Source organism: Canis aureus, chromosome 3, assembly GCF_053574225.1.
Source record: "Canis aureus isolate CA01 chromosome 3, VMU_Caureus_v.1.0, whole genome shotgun sequence".
NCBI lineage: Eukaryota > Metazoa > Chordata > Mammalia > Carnivora > Canidae > Canis > Canis aureus.
In genome coordinates this window covers 88,415,289-88,438,129 of record NC_135613.1, presented here as the reverse complement: position 1 = coordinate 88,438,129, position 22,841 = coordinate 88,415,289, and the positions used below count along the sequence as shown (strand labels likewise).

At 40.4% G+C, this 22,841-nt stretch overlaps 1 protein-coding gene and 1 long non-coding RNA gene across 3 annotated transcripts in view; both read right to left on the bottom strand.

Moving 5' to 3' along the window:
• Positions 1-200: 200 nt before the first annotated feature.
• LOC144311569 (uncharacterized) lies at positions 201-9,261 on the bottom strand. The gene is made up of 3 exons (XR_013377179.1): positions 1,984-9,261; positions 1,182-1,237; positions 201-1,093 (listed from the first exon to the last, which is right to left on the bottom strand). It is a non-coding gene; the product is annotated as an uncharacterized LOC144311569 (long non-coding RNA).
• A 185-nt stretch (positions 9,262-9,446) lies between these two features.
• LOC144311564 (beta-galactosidase-1-like protein 3) overlaps positions 9,447-22,841 on the bottom strand; it is a 42,361-nt gene continuing 28,966 nt past the window's right edge. The window contains exons 10-20 of one of the 2 annotated variants that reach the window (XM_077894253.1): positions 22,483-22,567; positions 20,784-20,921; positions 20,116-20,196; positions 19,336-19,442; positions 18,351-18,491; positions 17,837-17,908; positions 17,207-17,285; positions 16,739-16,826; positions 16,318-16,429; positions 9,962-10,078; positions 9,447-9,822 (exon numbers count right to left, since the gene is read on the bottom strand). In XM_077894253.1, coding sequence (XP_077750379.1) covers positions 9,757-9,822; positions 9,962-10,078; positions 16,318-16,429; positions 16,739-16,826; positions 17,207-17,285; positions 17,837-17,908; positions 18,351-18,491; positions 19,336-19,442; positions 20,116-20,196; positions 20,784-20,921; positions 22,483-22,567 — 1,086 coding nt within the window. In that variant the 3' untranslated portion in view covers positions 9,447-9,756. Of the gene's footprint in view, positions 9,823-9,961; positions 10,079-16,317; positions 16,430-16,738; positions 16,827-17,206; positions 17,286-17,836; positions 17,909-18,350; positions 18,492-19,335; positions 19,443-20,115; positions 20,197-20,783; positions 20,922-22,482; positions 22,568-22,841 lie in introns of those variants that run through there. The other variant, XM_077894254.1, reaches the window with a different exon arrangement.

Here is a 22,841-nt window from a genome sequence, read left to right as displayed (position 1 = left end):
TGAACCTCATCGTTGGCCTTTGTTGTCCAAAATATCACTCTTGGGGGGATCCCTGGGTGGCTCAGCGGTTTGGCACCTGCCTTTGGCCCAGGGCGCAATCCTGGGGTCCCGGGATCGAGTCCCGCGTCGGGCTCCCAGTGTGGAGCCTGCTTCTCCCTCCTCCTGTGTCTCTGCCTCTCTCTCTCTCTCTCTCTCTCTCTCTCTGTCTATCATAAATAAGTAAATAAATAAATAAATAAATAAATAAATAAATAAATAAATAAATAAATCTTAAAAAAAATATCACTCTTCAGCGTCAGCCTTTGGAAAGCAGAAAAGCCAAAGACTCAATTCAACGTTTCATGCATTAAGTAAGCAACAAATGTGTAATGACTACGTGCTGAACACTGTTTCAGGTCCTCACAGTACATTGGTGCACCAAACAGATAAGGCTCCTGACCTTTGAATTTACCTTCTAGCTGAAGAAGAAAGACAACAAAAATCAACAAATGAATAAGTACATCGCAGAGTAGGTCCAAAGGTAATACATTGACAGCAAAAAAGAAAGTAGCTAAAGGAAGGAGAGTGTGAGCGCGGGGGCGGGGGCACGCGCCCAGGAGGCTGTATGAGCTGATGTTAACCAAGCGAAGATCTGAAGGAGGGGGGTTAGCCGTGCATGCAGGTACCTGGAGGAAGGGCTGTGCAAGCGGAGAGAACCCACAGTGACAGGCCCTCAGGCAGGAGGGTGACAGGGTGTTCTGGGAACTGCAAGGTCTGCGTGGGAAGTGAAGGGGGGGATGTGGAGGTCGGGAGGTCACAGAAGTTCAAGGGCCTAATGACGAAGGCCTTTCGGAGGACGGCTCTGACTGACTGAGATGGGAGCCACTGCAGGCTTTGGACATCAATTATGCTTTCGAAGACTTCTCTGACTGCCGTGTTGAGACTCATCAGGAGTGGGAAGAGCAGAAGAAAGGAGCCCGGCTTCGAGGCAACAGTCCCAGTGAGAGATGATGCTGGCTCACACAGGAGTGGTAGGAATGGAGGTGGTGAGAAGTGTCGGATTTCTGGAAATAGCTTGAAAGCAGACACTGGAGGATTGTTGTGATCCCAGGATCTTTGTGGGGTAAGAGAAATAAAGAGGATTCAAGAATGACTCCAACACTGTGGGCCTAAGAAACTAGAAGAATTGGAGTTGCCCTTACCAGGATGGAGAGGTATCAGAAGCACAGCCTAGGCCGGTTGAGTTTGAGGTAGAGACCTGCTGGGGAGATACCCTGTAAGCTACTGAATGCACAGCCTGAAGTTCAGGAGAGAGGTCCCGCGTGGAGATGTAACACTAGGCGTTGACCTAGACTTGGCCTTTAAAGGCATGAGCCTGGGGGCGCCTAGGTGGCTCAGCGGTTGAGCGGCTGCTTTTGACTCAGGTTGTGATCCCGGGGTCCTGAGATCAAGTCCCTCATTGGGCTCCCTCCGGGGAGCCTGCTTCTCCCTCTGCCTGTGTGTTTCATGAATAAATAAATAAAATCTTTAAAAATAAATAAATAAAGGCATGAGCCTGGGTGAGAAAGAGGACCAAGGACGAGCCCCGGGGCAGCTGACACTGAGAAAAGAGGAGAAACCAGCAAAGTTGAACCAGAGGAGCAGCCAGTGAGGCGGGAAGAAAATTCAGAAAAGAGGGCATCGTGAACCCAGGAGAGAGCAGTTAGCAAGGAGGAAGCCGTGATGACCTGCGTTATGTGGGGCGGACAGGTCAAGGCAAGGAAAGGCAGAGAATGAATCAATGGATTCAGTACAGGGAGGGTTCGGCGACTAGGACGGGGCAGTGCGGGTGGAGGGGTTAGGGCTGCGAGAGCTGCCTGGATGAAGAGGAATCCAAGAGGGAAGGGGATCAGCAAGGGGGACAGGAGCTGGGGGTCTTCGCTCTGAGTCGGGGCAGTGCGCTCTTTTCATGTCTATTTTAGATAGAAACTGCCGCCCCCTTGAATGCTGGTAGTGACCACCTACCCTTGAGGAGGTGTGAGGCCAATAGGCGCTGGTTCCCAAACCGAGGGCAGGCTCTCAGCGCCCGCACACCCAGGGCCACTCAAGGCGTCGCCGGCCCCTCTGGGGTGGAATGATCACGTCGGTTGATGGCGACTGCACAAAGTGCCACACTGTCGGAAATGAGAACTGGACTCCTCATCTGAATTTGTTATTAATACCTGCATATTCACTTTCAAATGTAGGTACACATTTGAGGTGTGACGTGAAGTGAAACATCAAAATTTCATTGACAGAGCAAAACAATGATTAATGGTTATTATGAAAACTCTTACCATAACGTACAGAAGGAATTATGAAGAACTTTCAAATACTGAAGCACACAGAGAAATACACTGATAGCCAGTTAGAATATTAGGAGAGTACGTCAGCTTTATAAGTTCTAAGGAAGACTGTGATATCTTCTCTGAGCCAATAAATGTAAATAGATGATCTTTAGAAAATAAAGAAGGTAGGGGCTCCTGGGTGGCTCACTCAGTTAAGCACCCAATTCTTGGTTTCAGCTCAGGTTATGATCTCAGGGTCATGAGACTGAACCCTGCACCGTACTCTGCATTCAGCGGGGAGTCTGCTTAGGATCCCGGCACTGAGCGGGGCACTTGATGGGATGAGCACTGGGAGTTATACTGTATGTTGGCAAATTGAATTTAAATAAGAAATTTAAAAAGAATAAAAAAGATTCCCTCCTCTTCCTCTGCCCCTCCCCCACTCATGTACATGCACGTGCACACACTCTCTCTCAAATAAACAAGTAAATCTTCAAGAAAATAAAGAAGGTAGACATTATATATTTACATAGCATAGATTTTGAAATAGAAATAAGATATATTAATATTGTTATATAATAACTTTATCATTTTAGGACTATTTAATGTATACCATCCGTAACATTAAACGACATAAGCTGAACATTTTTATAAGCTGAATTTAACTGTACTTCTTAATTTCATTGCAGCCATGAGTCTTGGGAAAAAGTCTTCTTTGGGAATTCTTGCCACCCCAAAATTTCATGAGGAGGATAAGCCACAGCATGATATGCAGCCACATCTATCATAAATCATGTTCAATTCAGATAGAACAAAGAATGAACAACGTGTGAAGAAGAGATGAGAGCATTAAACAAAAATGAGGCACATTTGGTTATCACTACCAAACTCCAAAAGGACAGACTTACAATATTTTACGAAGACAATTTCTTATAGATTTGAATCTATGGAGGCTAAAAAAAAAAAGTTTCATCATAATTGCTCTAACTTGCTATTTTCAGACATTTCCAACTGCCTAAGGATTTTTAAAAAGGTGCCCAACTTATGATTCCCAGGTGGGAAGTTCCTTCTACAAGACATGTCACTGAAAACCTTTTCCCCAAATTACATTTTGTTATGCACCAGATAGTGATAGGAAATATCCATATTTTGTATATCAGGTATCTGGACACATAGGAACAAATAGAAATTTCCTTAAAGCTTGACAGCATAATAAATTAATGATGAATTTAGCTGTGCTTCTCTTTTATTGTGTTACCACGATTTCTGAGTCTAACATAACGAACTAAGAAATATTTATAAAATGAAAAATTAGGAAATAAAGGTGCTGTGTATTTGTCATTGGCAAAGGACAAACATAGCTAAAGCCATAAATGACTTAGGAATTAAAAACGTATAGTTTCACTTAGGACCTTCAGCCCCGTACTTAGAAAGTAATTTCAGCAAAGTATAAAGTAAGCATTTTTTGACCAAAAACAAATTCCATGACATACAAGATATTTTGAAACTTTCATCCCTTTACTTTAGACAAGATGTTCAGAAAGATTGAATAGCAGCTAATGTATGTTTTTTTTTTAATTAAGCTTTAGCAAAAGAAAGCCTTAACACCATACTCTACAGAAAATAATAGCAATACAGGACGCCATACAAACAGTAAATGATTTATTTTCTTCAACCTGCTGAAGAAGGAACATGTTGGTATGCTCAAGAGGTAAAGTTATCCTAACATGACACTTGCTGAGGAATACTAGCACCCTGTGAAAATGAAAGCTGAAATGCTGATGAAATTGCAGAGATTATTTTTGTTATATTAAAGTAGAATTACATTACTCTGCTGCTACATTTTTACACTCAGTATTTAAAAGGATCCCTGTTTAGGGGAATGCAAATCAAAGTCAGAATGAGATAGCATTTAACACCCACTAGGATGACTGTGGTAGTAAAAAAAAAAAAAAAAAAAAGAATAAAGAATAAAAGAAAAGAGGATGCGGACAAATTAGAACCCTCATTCATTGTTGGTGGGATGTGAAGCGGTATAGCCACTTAGGAAAACAACTTGGTGTTGCCTCAAAAAAATTAAACACTGAGTTACCATGTGTTCCAGCAATTCCACTCCTAGGTATATACCCAAGAAGACTGAAAATATACATTCACACATAAACTTGAGTGTGAATGTCCATAGCAGCATTATTCACAATAATCAAAACGTGGAAAGAATTCAAATATCCACTTAGTGATGAGCGGATAAACAAAATGTGGTATCCATATAAAGAATTTAATTCATCCCTAAAAAGGAAAGAAGTACTGATATAGGCCATACATGAGTGAATCTTACAAACATCATGCCAAGTGAGAGGAGCCAGTCACAAAGGGCCACACATTGTATGATTCCATGTGTGTGATTCCATGTGTGTGAAATGTTTAGAATCGGTGAATACGTAGAGATGGAAAGTAGATTAATGTTGAGGGGCACAGGGGAGTGACGGTCTATAGGTACAGGATTTCTTTTCAGAGTGACAAAAATGTTCTGGATGTTGGGGATGGTTACACAATCTGATGAATATACTACACAAAAAAACTACTGAATTGTAAATTTTAAAAGTGTGGATTTTCTCATATATGAACCGTATCTCAATTTCAAAAACTTTTCTCAAATGTAAAGTACTTCTATTTGTCTTTTTCTATATAAAGAACTAGAAATATTTGCTTTACATATTGAGGCTAAATGTTTAGGAACATACAACTCTAGAATGACATCTTTCTCATGAGTTGAATCTTTTATCATTATCAGTAATTCTATCTAGTAAAGCCTATTATCATTCAGTCTACTTGCCTAATATTAATATGGTTACTCCAACTTTTTTATTTTTTTTATTTTTTATTTATTTTTATTTTTTATTTTTTTAGATTTTATTTATTTATTCATGGGAGACAGAGAGAGAGAGAGAGAGAGGCAGAGACACAGGCAGAGGGAGAAGCAGGCTCCATGCAGGGAGCCTGATGAGGGACTTGATCCCGGTCTCCAGGATCATGCCCCGGGCAGAAGGCAGGCGCTAAACCACTGAGCCACCCAGGGATCCCTCCAACTTTTTTAATAAGAATTTGCATGGTATGTTCATATTTTTAATTGAGGCATAGTTGACCCATTTTATGTTAGTTTCAGGTGGACAAACACAGTGATTCAAAACTATATACATTACAAAATGCTTACCACAGCAAATGCAGTTATCACCTTACAAAGTTATTACAATATTATTGACTATATTTCCTATGCTGTACTTTTCGTCGCTATGATTTATCTACTGTGTAACTGGAAGTTTGTACCTCTTAATCCCCTTTACCTATCTCACCCCATATTCTTCCCCTCTTCCCCTCTGGCAAACACCACTTTGTTCTCTGTATTTATGAGTCTGTTTCTGTTTGTGCATTTGTTTTTCAGATTCCACATATAGGTGAAATCATATGGTATTCGTCTTTTTCTCTGACTTAATTCACTTAGTAAAATAGCCTCTAGATCTATCCACATTGTCATAAATGACAAGATTTCAATCTCTTTATGTCTGAGTCACACTCCATTGTATATACACCACAACTTCTTTATCCATTCCACTGTCCATGGACAGACACTTGGACTGCTTCCATATCTTGGCTATTGTAAGTAATGCTGCAACAAACACAAAGGTTCAGGTTTTTTTTTAATTAGTGTTTTTGTTTTCTTCCGGTAAATACCAAGTAGTGGGATTACTGAATCATATGATATTTCTAGTTTAATTTTTTTTTAAGGAAACTCCATACTGTTTTCCATAGTGGCTGCAAGAAATTTGCCTTCCCACCAACAATGCTTAAAGGGTTCCTTTTCTCCACATCCTCACTGATGCTCTTTATTTCCACTTTTTTTGATACTAGCCATTCTGACTGGTGTAAAGTGATTATCTCATTGTGGTTTTGATTTGCATTTCCCTTGTGAGCAGTGACATTGAGCATCTTTTCATGTGTCTGTTGGCCATCTGTACATCTTTGAAAAAATATCTATTCACAGTCCTCTGCCCATTTTTAAATCAGATCATTTGTTTTTTGATGTTAATTTACGTGAGTTCTTTATATATTTTGGAAATTAACTCCTTATCAGCTATATCATTTGCAAATAATTTCTCCCACTCAGTAGGCTGCCTTTCCATTTTTTAGTGGTTTCCTCTGTTGTGCAAATGCTATTTTAATTTTTATTTATTTATGATAGTCACAGAGAGAGAGGCAGAGACATAGGCAGAGGGAGAAGCAGGCTCCATGCACTGGGAGCCCGACGTGGGACCCGATCCCGGATCTCCAGGATCGCGCCCTGGGCCAAAGGCAGGCGCCAAACCGCTGAGCCACCCAGGGATCCCCTGCAAATGCTATTTTAGTCCCAGTTGTTTATGTTTGCTTTTGTTTCCCTTGCCTCAGGAGGCATATCTAGAAAAATATCTCTAAGGCTAATTTCCAAGAGTTTACGATCTTTATTTTCTCTTAGGAGTTTTATGATTTCAGGTCTGACATTTAGGTCTTTAATCCATTTTAAGTTTACTTTTGTATGTGGTATAAGAAAGTGGTCCAGTTTCAATTTTTAGCATGTAGTTGTCCAATTTTTCCAACACTGTCATTTATTGAAGAGACTGTCATTTCCTCATTGTATATTCTTGTTACTTTGTTGTAAATTAATTGGCCACATAGGTGTGAGTTTATGTCTGGGCTCTCTAGCTTGTACTATTGATCCATGTGTCTATTTTTGTGTCAGTTCCATACTGGATTACTGTTAGCTTTGTAACGTAGTTGAAATTTTGGATTGTGATATTTCTATCTTTGTTCTTTCCCAAGATTGATTCGGCTAGTTGGTATCTTTTGTGGTTCCATACAAATTTAGGATTCCTTTTTCTACTTCTATGAAAAATGTCATTGGTATTTTGATAGGGATTACACTGGATTTGTAGATTGCTTTGGGTAGTATGGACTTTCCAATTCATGAGCATGGTATATTTTTCCATTTATTTGTGTTGTCTTCAATTCCTTTCATCAATGTCTTAGAGCTTTCAAAGTATAGGTTTTTCACTTCCTTGGTTAAATTTATTCTTGGTATTTTATTCTTTTTGATGTTTATAAATGAGATCATTTTAATTTTTCCTTCTGCTAATTCATGCATGGTATATTTCTTAACTTTCTATCATTTTGTGTACTATATTAAAGGTGTATTTCTTGTAAAACTTATATATTTCATTTTTTATTGTGTCTGACAACTTTTACATTTTAATTCGAGGGTTTAGTGCATTTACAAAATTTACTGTGGTTGCTAATATATTTGTATTTTTCTACCATCTTAATATGTGCTTTCTACTTGTACTTATTTTTTATTTTATTATCTACTCGCTATTACTTTTTATTTGTTACATTTTTTAGTTGCTTTTTTTCTCATTCTATTTGTCCCCTTTAGGGTTTTGTTTTGTTTTGAAAGTTAGAAGCATTATGTACATTAAGCAGTTAGGCTAAATTTATGAACATGCATATTCAACAAAGTCTAAAGTTTATATCTGAGAAACCTTAGATGCTCCACCCTTTGTTTGCTATCAAGCCCTTGCATCATAGATATTTTCTCCTAGTCTTAGAATATTATACATATTTTATCCTCAAATTAGGCTATAGCACATTTTTTATTGAATTAATGCTTGTTCACATGTATTTGCATATTTGTCGGCATCCTTCGTTTCACATTTTTTCTTGAATCTCAGACCTTCACACAGGTCATTTCTTTCTGCTGACAGTTTGTTCTTTAGCATATATTTTCTCCTCTGAGGTTCCCTGAGAGACTTAAACTGTAATGCCCTAAGGCATCCATGGTCTGAATGAATTAATTTCTTTAATATGCATCTGTAATATTCAGTAAGAAGCTAATCTCTAAAAACATTTTCAGTAAGGTGTTGTCTTATGGAACCCCAGTTAAGAAACACTGCCTCAGAATTCCCTTTAGCACATGGATCTTCTGATAATATAAAATCTTTTTGCCCATGTTTGTCTGCAAGCTATTTTGTTTTCTTTTGCTTTGGTTTTTTTCTTGAAGGACAATGTTGCTGGGTAAAGAGTTCTAAGCTGTAAGCACTTCTCTCTAAGCTCCCAGAAAACATTACATCTGGATAGTATTGTTGCATTCATATTTGTATTCACAAAAAATGACATAGGTATGGAGCTAAGTTATAATAACAGAAGAAGAGGTATAAATCAGGAGGCATGTATTCAAACACCTCTTTGAGCCTTGGTTTCTCCATCAACAAGGTGGAAAAGCCACATGGTTGCTAAGATTAAAAATACCCTATACATTACCTGAAATATAATACATATATATGATCTTCAGGATTATTATTTCTGTTTCTCTCCTTTGGTCTATAGTTTATCCATAGATTTTATGGGTTTGAGTCTATAACCCCAGAGAATAGTTTTACATAGAAATTGTGTGGATGCATGATAAAATTCGCTTTCAATGACCATTCAGATTATTGGGAGAGAAGATCATCTGACTCCTCAGCCCTCATCCCAAGCAGGAAGGTTCCTTCTTTTCTTTTAACACCAGATCATTTGCTAAATTTGTTGAAGCTCCTAGGCACCGTATCTAACTGGGTGATAAGATTTTGTTATAGTGCAATGGTTTGAATTTAGGTCAAGTCCTATAACTTGATTATAAAAATGTAATTCATTTCCAATGGTGTCATTTGAGGAAATTTGTTTGACTAATATTTGTCCACTATCAGTAGGAGCCTTGACTATATCCAGATAGCTGAGAAGTAGTAAGACATAGAGTGCTCTATGACAGGCTGTGCTGTCATACTTGTCGGAACCAAGCAACCAAATTGCTACACCTTCTCTGATTGGATATGACCCACAAGGTCACCTTGGAGATACACAGGCTGTAGGGAAGGGCCTGAAGACATTGTTCATGGCACCTTGGTTTTTTTTTTTTTTTGTTCATGGCACCTTGTATTCCTCCCTCCTACACACACACACACACACAAACACACACCCCAGAAATTTGCCAATCAGCATCTACAGTATTTTCTCTGGCATACAGAGAGCAGTAATTCTTATTCTCTCTTAAGCCAGAGACTCTTTTCTTCCTTCCAACTGAGTATGAAGAGTCAGAAATAAAATTTGTTATTATTTTATTCATATCTCCCTAAAGGCACATTTGATTAGAGAATACAGATATGCTAAAGATTAGGCACTTAACTAGGTAAATCAGCCATTAAAGCTTTTGAAGACTTTTTAAAGCCTAAAAATAGGCATCATATAGATATACTATAATATTCATAAGAATTTCTTCGTTTTTTTTAGGTTATTTTTACATTTGTGCTATTGTAGGCAACACTGATATTCTCAACATAAATCTGCCTACTAAAAAAAAAATGCTTGTAGATGAACTCTTACGATCCAAGGAATGTGTTATGACACCATCTCACAGTACGGGTTCATCTGTAGTTTGGATGTATGAACCACACTTCCTTTTCTCAAACAGGATGATCTAGGGAGAAAAGAAAAGTTGACAGTAAGGAGGGTAAGCCTATTCAGGACAGGACGAGAAGGACACTAGGTTGCATTCTGGGGATGAAGGCAGATCTCAATGTTTATGAAACATGAAAGCAGGGGTAGGGGTAACTCACCTCATTGTCTTCTGGATGAAGCCAAGCACCAGGAAGGTAAAGTGTTCCCTGAGGTCCCATAATTGAATACCGCCCAAGGTTATGTCCATTGATAAACGCAAATCCAGAATTCCAGGTCTGGAAGGAATGAAGTCTTGAGATATAGTAAGACTCACACTGGCGATGTCTAATCTAAGGCACTTTGGGGAGTGAGTGTAAGACTCAATGCTTTGTGGCACTGAAAGCAGCAGAGTTTAGGACGGGATATGTTCTAGAAACTAGGCCAAGCTGGTCTAGGGATGACAGAGAAAAACATGAACCAAACCTTTAATGCTAATGCTACTGTTGTTCCTGCCCCATGATATGTAATGCTGTGGCTTTTTAAAAAGTAGTTGTTCTACTTCCAGAGAGAAGTACCATGTAATAAAGATGAATGCTAATGCTAAGAACAGTTATAAAAGTTACACATTTTTAAAACTCTGCTCACAATACAATGATGAGTGATAGATAGGACCAAGATCTAAGCAAAGCAAACTGAGAGGTAAGAAGACATTGAGACAGTTTTTCCCCTAGAGGCATCTGCTTATTCAGGAAGAGGTGGCTAAGAAGCTTAGCAGAACCTTTTATAGCCTCACAAGTTTAGGGAACACAAATTGGATACCAAGGAAACTTATTAAATAATTTACACCCTGGGCTGTGATCCTGAGGGCCTATACCCAAAGAGAAGAGTAAACTAGAAATAGCCCCGCCATTGGATGGAAGCCTGAATCAAATCATTTCCATCCTCATAATTATAGTAAGAGGATTACTAGTGTACCTAAGTCACTCCAGAGGTTGATGTACACTCTCTGATATCATCTTAGGCTTTAAGTTATCTCTAGCGGGGATCCCTGGGTGGCCCAGCCGTTTAGCGCCTGCTTCAGCCCCGGGCCTGGTCCTGGAGACCCGGGATCGAGTCCCGCATCAGGCTCCCTGCATGGAGCCTGTGTCTCTGCCTCTCTCTGTCTCTCTCTGTGTCTCTCATGAATAAATAAACAAAATATTTTTTTAAAAAAGGGGGATCCCTGGGTGGCTCGGCGGTTTAGCGCCTGCCTTCAGACCAGGGCATGATCCTGGGGTCCCGGGATCGAGTCCCTCATCGGGCTTCCTGGATGGAGCCTGCTTCTCCTCTGTGTCTCTGCCTCTCTCTCTGTCTCTCTCTCATGAATAAATAAATAAATAATTTTTTAAAAAATAAATTATCTCTAGCATTTTTTATATATAATTTCTGGAACTCAAAAAAATCAAGCAGATGGGGATGGGGAAGACAATATAATAAAAAAAAGTACAAGGAACAACAGACAATAAAAATAGATGCACAAGTGATGCAGATAATGAATTTATAAGTCCCAGGCTTTAACAGAATTATGCCTATTAAATTAATATTTAATAGGTATCAAAGGGGGATCCCTGGGTGGCGCAGCGGTTTGGCACCTGCCTTTGGCCCAGGGCGCGATCCTGGAGACCTGGGATCGAATCCCACATCGGGCTCCCGGTGCATGGAGCCTGCTTCTCCCTCTGTCTGTGTCTAACTATCATAAATAAATAAAAAAATTTTTAAAAAAATTAATAGGTATCAAAGACAAGAGCTAGAATTTTGACAGAGAAATGGAAATTATTAATAAGGTTAAAGTTATAGAATGAAAATTCTAAAATGAAAAAACGTAGTAATTTTTTTAAAGATTTTATTTATTTATTGAGAGAGACAGAGAGCAACAGAGGCAGAGACACAGGCAGAGGGAGCAGCTCCATGCAGGGAGCCCGATGTGGGACTTGATCCCGGGTCTCCAGGATCACGCCCTGGGCTGAAGGCAGCACTAAACTGCTGAGCCACCCAGGCTGCCCGAAAAAAATGTAATAATTAAAATTAAGAATTTAACAGATGTTTTGAGTAGCAGATTAGATATAGCTAACTAGAGAATATAGCTAAATATAAACTAATAGGAAATAATAGGATTAATTAAATAGGATTAAATAGGATTAATAAACTGAATAATAGGAAATAAAGTTTTCAAAATTAAGCTCCATGGAAAGAAGAATGAGAAACACACAAGACAGGAAGACACAAAAGGAGATATAACAAAATGATTCTAACATATAAAATTGGAACCTCTGAAATGCTCCAGTTAAAAAATAAAGATTGCTGGACTGCATATTAAATAGAGCATTGATATTTATAAGAAAACCATCTAAAATATAAAGGAATTGAAAAAATAAAAGAATAACAGAAAAAATAAAATAGATAAACCTTAAGCAAGAAGAATTTGCTATAGCTCTATTAATATCAGAAAAATTTGACATTAACGAAAGAAGCACTATGACAGATAGAAACATCTCCTGATGATAATATTCTTAATCTACTCTGAGTGATAATGACATATAGAGAAGCTAAAAGTATAGATTCCAAACGTATAAGGAAAATTGACGAAATAACAGGAGAAATAAAATTCACAACGATAATGGAAAATTTTTAAATGTTTCAACAGCTAATAGATAAAGCAAACAGGAATCAGTAAAGACAAAACATTTAAAATAAGGTGATTAACAAAGTGTAACTAAATGACATATATAGAACATTGATCTACTACATGCAGAACCTACCTATTCTTTCAAGTATACATAATAATCTTTATAACTTTGACCTTATGTTAGACTAAGCAAATGTTGTATTTTATTATTTTTTAAGATTTTATTTATCCATTAATGAGAGAGAGAGAGAGAGAGAGGCAGAGACACAGGCAGAGGGAGAAGCAGGCCCCATGCAAGAAGCTCGACGTGGGACCCGATCCCGGGTCTTCAGGGTCACGCCCTGGGCCGAAGGCAGCACTAAACTGCTGAGCCACACAGGCTGCCCAATATTTTAAAGTTCTCAGACCACAGTGCAACTAAACAAGAAATTGATAACAAAAAGATTACTATAAAGTATCCCAAAATTTGAAAATTAAACATGTACACTTCTAAATAATGCAGAGGCCAAAGCAAAAATCACGCAGAAAGTTAGAACATATTTGAGTTGATCGGTGATGAAAATAAAACATATAAGGATTTATGGAATATATATCCAGAGTAGGAAATTCCATAAACACAGGGAGAAAATTGTTTGTCAGGAGCTGAGGGGAAGGGAAATTGGGGAAGTAAAGTGCTTAATGGGTACAGGGTTTCCTGTAAGAGTCCTAAAAGTGTTTTGGATCTACATAGAAGGAATAGTTGCATTCATTGTAAATGTACCTAATGCCTCTGGATTGTTCACTTTAAAATGATTAATTTTATGTTAATGTAAATTTCACCTCAATAAAGGTTTTAAACTTATGGGATACAACCAAATTCATACTTGAACAAAAAATTGTCTTAACTCATATGTTAAAGAAGAATAAAGACTATAAAAGTCAGCTACATAAGCACTCATCTCAAGAAATTATAAAAAGAAAGAACATAACTTCTAAGGTTAAAAGTAGAATAGACAAAACACGGTATACCTTCAGAATGGCTAGTATCAAAAGAATAAATAAATAAACAAGAAATAGCAAGTGTGGGCAAGGATGTGGATCAAAAGGTATCCGCACTGTTGGTGGGAATGCAAACTGGCACAGCCACTGTGGAAAACAGTATGGAGGTTCCTCAAAAAATTTAAAATAGGATTACCACATGATCCAGTAATTCCACTACTAGGTATTTACTCAAAAGAAAACAAAAACAATTCAAAAAGATATATGCACCTCTATATTTATTACAGTAATATTTTCATTAGCCAGTATGGAAGAAACCCAAGTGTCCATGGAGAAGTAAATGGATAAAGATTATATATAATAAATATATATAAATAGAATAATAAATAGAATATTACTCAGCCACAAAAAAAAAAAAAGAATGAACTCTTGCCATTTGCAGCAATATGGATGGACCTAGAGGGTGTATTGCTAAGTGAAATAAGTCAGATAGAAAGACAAATACTATACGATTTCATTCTTTGTGGAATTTAAGAAACAAATCAACAAATAAAAAAAGAGACAAGTGAAAAAACAGACTCTTACATACAGAGAACAAGCTAGTGGTTGCCAGAGGGGAGTTGGGTGGAGGGATGGATGAAATAGATAAAGGAGATTCGAGTACTCTTATCTTAATGAGCACTGAGAAATGGATACAATTGCTGAATCACTATATTGTATACCTAAAACTAATATAATACTGGATATTAATTATACTTGAATAAAAAATTTTAGAATGCAAAATAATAGGATTAGGTGATACAGGAAATTATTAGTATCTAAGAGTTGTGGGGCATCTGGGTGGCTCAGTCGGTTAAGTATCTGCCTTTGGCTCAGGTCATGATCTCGGGATCCTGGGACGGAGCCCCACATGGGGCTCCCTGATCCGCAGAGAGTCCACTTGTCTCTCTCCTCTACCCCTCCACCTCACCTGTGTTTTATTTCTCTCTGTCTCTCAAATACATAAATAAAATCTTTTTTAAAAAGTTGAACAATTAAAATAATGTGTTAGAAAAATACTAAAATGTATAATATATTTCATATTTTAAAATAGTTCCAGATCTATTAACAATTTGCAAAGATAGTGCAGGATTTCACAAAACAACAAAATAAAAATGATAATAATAATAAAGAAAATGGGAGAAATGAAACAGATGATAACTATAAAATGTGCTAAAAATTACAGCCAACCATTGATTGTTTGAAAGATTCATACACTGGAAATGTACAAAACGTATCAAGAAAAAAAGAGACGTTATCACAGATGATCTAGACATTAAAAATAAACAATTTAAACATAAAACATTGAAAATTCAGAGGAAATGGGAAAATCTCCCAGAAAAGTAAATTTTATGAAAACTAACTTTTAAAGAAACAAAATCTGACAAGTACTTTAATCTTGAAGAAATTTAATCCACACCTACCAATTTTCCCACAGTGAAAATGTCAGCCCTACACGGCTCCAGAAATCTACCAAACACGTAAGAAGTAATACCAGGCTTACACAGGCTACTTCCCAAATCGTTTATGGGGGTCCTAAAACTTGGGACCAAAACAGGACCAAGATGTCTCAGTCACAAACATAAACACAAAAGAAGTCTTAATATCTATAATAGCCAAACACTGGAAATAATACAAATACCTATCAACAGTAGGCTGGTTAAATATAGTATGGTATTTTATAAAGTGGGACCCCATACAATAGTGAAAATGAATAAATCACAGCCTCACTTAATGGTTGAATCTTAGCAACAAAAGAAACCCCATGGAAAAAGAAGGCACGCTATGCAATTCAATTTACATGTAGTCAAAAGAGGAAGCAATGACTTGGAGCGTTAGAAGCCAAGATAGTGGTTCCCTTTTAGGGACAAGGAGAGACAGTGATTGGGAGGGATACTGACAATATTTTATTTTTTTCATCTCAAAATAATTACATGGCGTTCACTTGGTGATAATTTATTGCACTGTGCATTTATGTCACTATGTGTGTTCATACGTACAAAGCTATACCAGGTATAGTATTTTTGAAAAAGCAAGTTGCAAAATATAATTTAGGGAGTGAACCCATTAGTGATAAAAGTAATTAGTGCGTATGTTTAGGCAAAGTTATATATGAAATCCCACAAACTCTTGGTGTCACCAGCCTGACCCCCTGACCTCAGGAAATTTCTAGTAGAAGCCTCTGTCTGTCAATGTTATCCAGTAGGAGCGAAACCAGAGGCTTTTGCCAACTGTCAATTTTACCTTTTAGAAAGAAACTAACGGATTGCTAGAATAGAAAAAAAAATAAACATTTGAGGGCCACACCTGTGCAGATGAACCAGAAAGTGCCAGAACTGACTGTAGCCTCACGACGATGTTAAAATCCCCTTCTGAATATTCACCCCAAGCCCTAGTAAAAGGGTCTGCTTTCCCATCTTCAGGGAGACAGGACTTTGGAAATTATTCCCCACAATCTCCTGGTTTGTACAAATAGAGGACTTGTGAGGGAACTCCATTTGGTGCAGTCTGTCTACAACGCACCAAGAAGCGGCCCACTTTGGTCCAATGACACGGGCGGTGTTTAGTTCTGAAAAGTAGAAAGGAATCGGAATGCAGAGTGGGTTGGAAGGAGAAATTCCATCATTTGCTCTCTGTACCTTATTATTTCCGGTTTTCCATTGTGTTTAGTATTTTTAAAATAACGATCAATTAGGAAGATTGAGAAATGTTGGAAGACTTGTTATAAAGAGGACGAGAAAAACAGAGAAAAACAGAAGCATCCCTGCCAGAAACACCATGGCTTTGCTTCCAAACTCTTCTGAAAAGAAGCGGTGATTGGGACACCAGAACTGAGGGGGGCAGCTCACCTACCCGTAGCCTCAGGAAGGTGTCCTTGGGAGAAGAGTCCACCTTTAAGGTACCGAGGTAGAAGGCGGGGCCCAAACAGGCCTTTGGGACAGGCCTCCAGGTGGCAGAGCGGAGCCTGGAGGAAGAGCAGAGCCTTGAAGAGGAGGAAGACCCTTCCCCACTCTGCTGCCAACACTGACCCTAGACTCCCCAACTCAGGGATTAAGATTCTGATCCAAGAAGACGTATTAGAGTAGAAGCATTAAAATCAAGAGTCGGGAGATTTGTTCTGGAGTTGTAGTCCTGACCCCAAAGCAGCCTATAATCCTGGGTAAATCACTTCAGTTCTCGGAGTATTAGCTCTTCATCTGCAAAGTGAAGAGCTTGACCATCTGCAAGCCCCCCTATCCCTCCGAGCGTCTCCCGGGTATAAGGAGGGACGTACCTTTCAAAGAAGCTCATTGTCATTTCCAGAGAATAGATAGCGAAACCCTGCAGGGGCATGTTATTGATGGTAACTGACCCAGTTAGTCCTGCAGGGAAGGGGTAGGAGAAAGTATGGACAAGGACTGGACACTCTCCAGGGTCCCCTAAGATCATGCAGACTGTAGACGCCTGTGACAAGGAATCAGCCAGGATGGGAGATGCTGGTCTGACCTGCTAGGACCCAAAGTTTCCTACCATGTGGCTCCATATTGCCAAGAAAGCATCCCACTTAGTATCAGAACTTTCTCTGAAATTCCCAGTGGGGGACTGGGCCCCGCTCCACAATAGGCCAGGGCCCAAACTAAATGTTCTGCTTTGACCTCGGTATCTCACTGCTCAAAGGGTTCATTTGTTCCTCCCAAATGCCACATTGCCCCAACCGTAGGATCCAAGTAACCACAAAGAGGGATTACAGCCTGTTTCTCACCTTTCCGTTGGTCTTGAATTTTCCATGAAAAATTGACTCGTCCTTGATTCTCTACCAGGATCCTCAGAAGTTGACATCTCTAAGAACAAACAAACAAGCAAAAGAATTCGGCGTTCCTCCTCGGGATAGACCAGCTCGCAGAGACCACATGGTCTCACAGAGCTTTCACTCTAGAAATCATTCTTTTCTCCAAGTCCCAGATGGACAGACAAGCACATGGGAGACAAGGGGGCCCCAGAGTCTAGCAGTCCTCCTCTCTCATGAGGACTCTGTGCTCCTGTTCTCAACTCACTCTTCCCTTCCACTTGCTGGTCTGCCTTAGGAAAGGCAGAGAGACTCCGCTGTGAGCCTCTGATCAGGGACCCAGCCAGGGGCTGATGACTGACTCAGGGCCTAACGGGGAGATCCCATTCACACCAAAGCATGTGCGCTACACTCCGCTACACTCCGCTACACTGGGGCCTGGGAGATGCAGTTCCACTTACAGACCTAAGCCCTTGCTGCTGGGACCCCGAGTGGGAAGCAATTAAGGGCAGTGGCAGAGAAAGGAGGTGGTCTACCTCAGAACTGGTCCACACGTACGTTAGAGTCAGAGGTCTAAGGTAGCGCCCAGACTCTTGGATCACATACCGTCATCGTAGGAACAGTCAGCGTCTTCGCATGATCGTGCAGATGTCCTATATTTATCTCATTCAAAAACACCTGCAAACGAAGAGCCAGCATCAGACTGATCGGCCCACCCATCCATATTGCCAAGAAAGCATCCCACTTAGTATCAGAACTTTCTCTGAAATTCCCAGTGGGGGACTGGGCCGATCAGTCTGAAAGGAGTCTGAAAGTCTGAAAGTCCGAAGAAAGGAGGCGAGAGGCTCTGGTTGAGGAGCAGGTCACCATGACGGAAGAGACCACCCTCAGCGGTCACAGATGCTGGAAGCGGAACAGAGGCCTTCACAGACTTAAGCTGCGGTGAAGCGGAAAGCAAGTCTCTCTGGTTTGACTTTGTATTCCCAACGCCTCCCAAATAGCAGGTGCTTGAAAAATGCCACCTAATAGTACAGCTGACCGGTGACTCCCCGCCCCCCGCCCCATAACAGAGTCAGGCTAAATGTTCTCTTACCTCCACAGTCAGCCTGCGGACACCTACCTGTGCTGTATCGTGAACGTCTGCACGCAGAGAACCTCCGGAGCAGATCGAAGTCTCATAAAGCACGAATCCATAGGACTGGCCGTTCCCACCGTTTATAGGGAGGTTCTCCATGTTGACTGGTGTGTTAGACATAACTGGCTATGAGAGACACGGCAGAGACAGGAGCCAGGGTGACGAGAAGTTGGGATCCTTCTTCCTCAGGCCCTTGGCGTTTTTCGTTGACCCTCCTAAGGGTCCCCAACAGTTCTCTGGATAAGAAATACTAAAACCAGTGCTGTATGATGATGTGCATCATCCCCACATCTCCACTCTCCAGAAAGCTCCAGAGATGGTAGGAACATGGTAGAGAGAACAACTGCTGTCATCATGGGAATCAATGGAATGAACAAGTCTAATTTTAAAGTAACTGAAGCTGAACAGGAATTATGCACTAAAGCAAACGTTTAGTTAGCATCTACAACGTGCCAATCACTATATTTATCTAAAACAGTGATAGCAGGGGTGAACCTGATATGAATTCGAGTAAACCTTTTTCCGAACAATTTTATCTCTTCTTCAAAATAGGATAGTCTAATTTGAAAGGGACAGTATGGACCCATAAAAGTTTAGTGATTTGGCCTCTTTGATGGTGAAGAAGAGTCAGAAACTCAGTTTTACGGGTTCCGATTCTCTGCCTTTCCAGTATGGATCATGTAGTCCCATCCAAGAGCAATGGTTCATCTGAGCTGAGAAACCGGATCCTCTAGCATCCCCCTTTTCCCCCTACGCCGACTCATTCTTCAAGTTCAAACCCTTTTACAGTCTATCCAGAAAGAGTTTGTGGTTTTTGCCTCATCGTTCTAAATTTGGACAAAATCGAAAATATTTATTTTTACATTTCCCAAGAAAAAGTCCTTGAAGGCATCTCTACTCTGTGGCCAAAAGCCCTCTCCCCCAGGCCCCCAGGAGCCAACCCCCCATTCCAGCGCCAGGGAGTACTCACTTCATTTAAGTACTGGAGGACATCCCACAGCGGCAAGTAGAGAGAGGGCTTCACAGAAGGATACTCAGCCTTGGGAGTGAGCTCGGGTAAAGGCGGCAGGGGTATTGCTGAAAGAAAACAGGCCATGGGGCGAGAAGCGTCTGAAAGAACTACTGCCCTCTCCCTACCTCCCCACCCCTCCCATGAACTCTCGTACACCAGAGCCAGCAACAGAAGTGGGTCCTATCTTCGCGTATGGGTTTACTTCCCCAAGAGTAAGGAGAAACTGGAAATAACGGAGTTGGAACCATTTTCTACGCCTGGAGAGCTGACAGGTGGAGACCTCTGCAGAGCAGGGCCGGCCATACAGACCCAGGGCTCCCGGGGGCAAGAACTCTGCCTTGGGCCCTCTGGCAACGCCAGCGCTCACCGTCTAGCACACAGTAGATGATTTACTTTATTTAAATAAATAAAACTAAATAAGGTGGCTTTTGCTCTTGGATGTGAGGGTACTACGCCTTCATACTAAGAGCTCTACAAATAGTAACTTATGCAAATCTTCCCAGTCATTACAGGACATGCAGATCACTGTCTTCATCTTTCAGTGAAGAAACGGGCCTCAAGGGCTTGAAATACTCGTGCAAAGCCACTCACCTTTTAAGTGGGAAAACCGAGATTTGAACTTAAGGTTACCCTTGCCATTAAGGCTACAAGTTTCTGCCCAAAGGGGAACCTTCCCTTTCCTCATCCTTCCACTTTATGAGAAGAGCCATCCCTCAAATGGAAATGACTGCTGAGTACCTGAGACAGATCCAAAGAGTCTTCGAAGCTTGAAATATTTTTCTGTGTAATCCCCGGCCTCTGTGAGCACAGCATCATAGTCTGCAAGACACCAGGGTATTGTTGCCAGCCAGGCAGTCGTCCACAACAGACCTTGTTGCAGCACTGCTGACATGACACAGGCCAGGGCTACCAGAGGCAATGGGAAGACACATCTTCCTCACCCCTCTGACTAGGCCATCCATGGCTGAGGGTGTGCATGTGTGCAGGGGGTCATGCCACCCTGGGAACACTCCCCACAACCCTTCCTAGGGGTCTGAGGCTGCCAAGATACTGGATTCGTCCTCTGTCTTACTTTCTAATGGACTCCTCTTGTCCCCTGGATTGCCCGGGTGTGTCGATCAAGCAATCACCATTGTGTATCTTAGAAGGTTCAAGTCAAGGGGTCAGTATATATGATGAATGAAGCAGGACTCTAGGTCTGAGGTGCCCCATCTGCTGCAATGGCAGCCTGTCTGGGGGCGTTATGAACATCACAGAAGAAAGCAAAAATAGGTAGGAATACCCTGAAAGCTCAGCACAGACTGTAGGTCAAGAATCCAGTGATGCTCAGAACATGCTTTTGGAGCCTCCTCTGTAAAGCTCCGTAGCACTTCTGCTGCGGGGTAACCGTACCAGCAAGTACTTGCCATAGCTAGTGACAACACCTCGGTGTATCCCAAAATCTGTGGCCCCATTCATGAAACCGAAGTTGGTTCCACCGTGGAACATATATACATTGAAGGAGATCTCAGATGCAATAAATTTGGTCACAGTCTCCTCAACATCTGTAGGTGAGGAAGACAAGAACACAGGGAAAAGTAAAAAGACAGAAGTCTCTGGTGAAAACTTATTCTCAACCCCACCCGTGATCAACTTAACTGTTCTTTCAACCCCCACTAAGATTCTAACCAGAAAATAGGTGAAATTGGCTACAACTCCTCCAGGAAACCAAGTCTTATCAATTCCTAGTGCCTGTTTAAAAATTGTTTTTCCCGGAGCACGGACGTAATTTGGTTCCATGTTATACCTATTAAATAATAGCCTAAGAACCCTTATGTCACTTAAATATCTAATGTTCATTGAATTTTTTTTGAAATTGTACAAATAATTAGTATAATCTCATTACTCCCTTCTAAGGTAAGATCTCTTTGGACGCTAGTTTAAAACCACTGCAATAGTCCACAGTAGCTGTTCCCAATCTTTTAGCCACCGGAACTCTTATCTTGTCACCATGATTTTACCAGGTGTGAGCAACCTCCCACTGGCATCATAGGGAGTTAGTTAAAGGGTAGTTACGTGTGGGAGTCCACCCTGGCTGTGCTCTTTACTACTTGCATTGACTTGGAGAGCCCATTTTTCTCTTAGAGCCTCTGCTTCTTTATCTGCTAAATGAAAGTCCTAACTCCTACTACCTCATCGGGTTGATGAGAGAACATATATAAGAAACATGCCATCATTGTGCCCGACGTGAAGGGGATCAGAAAACTTGTTTGTTAGTGGTGGGTTTTGTTTTGTTTTGTTTCAGCTCAAGCAGGCTTTCCTCAGTTACCTGGAATTTTTCATTGGTTTATTTCTGGTACAAGTGAGCTTGGTTTTGTTTTTTGTTTTTTTGTTTTTTTGTTTTTTAAGTGAGCTTGTTTTCATAATATCAATGGCAAAATATCTTTAGTAGCAAAATACTTCTATTAAGTCAACCTCTGCCAGGCACTGTTCTGAGTCGTTTATCACATTTAATCCTCACAACAACCCCTATGAGGCAGGTTACATGATAATTCCTGTTTTAGGTGAGGACACAGGCTTAGCAAACAAGGAAAGCTAGTCATGCAGATGGGCAGAGCTGAGATTGAAATCCTGATTTCTTTGGCACCAGGATCCACGCTGTCAACCATCATTGCATGTTGCCTCCTAATAACCACTACCACTTTGTTGACGTTGCCATAGCAATGGCCTGCACATTTAGCAGAGATTATTCAGACTTTTAGCAAATGCATTCCCTTCTTCAGAGATGTTGCCTTTCAAGACCCTTTCCATGACCACCTTGCCGTACCTCTGCAGGCCTGCCCCTGTCTCTTCTATCACTGCACCTGTTTCTTTGCTTCAAAGCACTTGTCAGATATGGAACCCTTGATTTACTTAATTATCTGTCAATTCTACTAAGTAACAAGCTCTAGGAACCAAGTCGTTTTTATTCATCAGTGCACTCTCAAGCTTAGCCAAGTCCTTGCACATACAGGTGTTGAATGAATAGTTATGGTTGAGTGAGCTAATTAATTAGCAAAGAAATGTGTGAATGATCCATGACTCAGGCCCACCTCTATTTGGGGTCAAACACTGCAAAACACTTACCCTTAGGATTTTTAACCTTATGTTCACTTCCCCATGTGTCAAACCAGCCGACCCAGAATTCCATGACCATAATGGGCTTATTGCTCTAGAAACAAATCAAATCAAATACCAAGTCTGAGAAAATGTAAAAAGAAAATAAGAAAAACTAAGCACAACTGATGAGAATTTAAGGAACTCATGCTGTTCACTTTTTCAAAATTCAGCATTTTATTCTCCCTCCTTTCCCATCACCCATTAGACCTTTGCCATCATCCATAGCTTTGGTTCTGCACCCACCCTCCAAACATTCACATTCTTTATGCTTTATGTGCCTTCCTGCTGTACTTGGATAGCATCACCAATGATTCCAACTTTGTCAT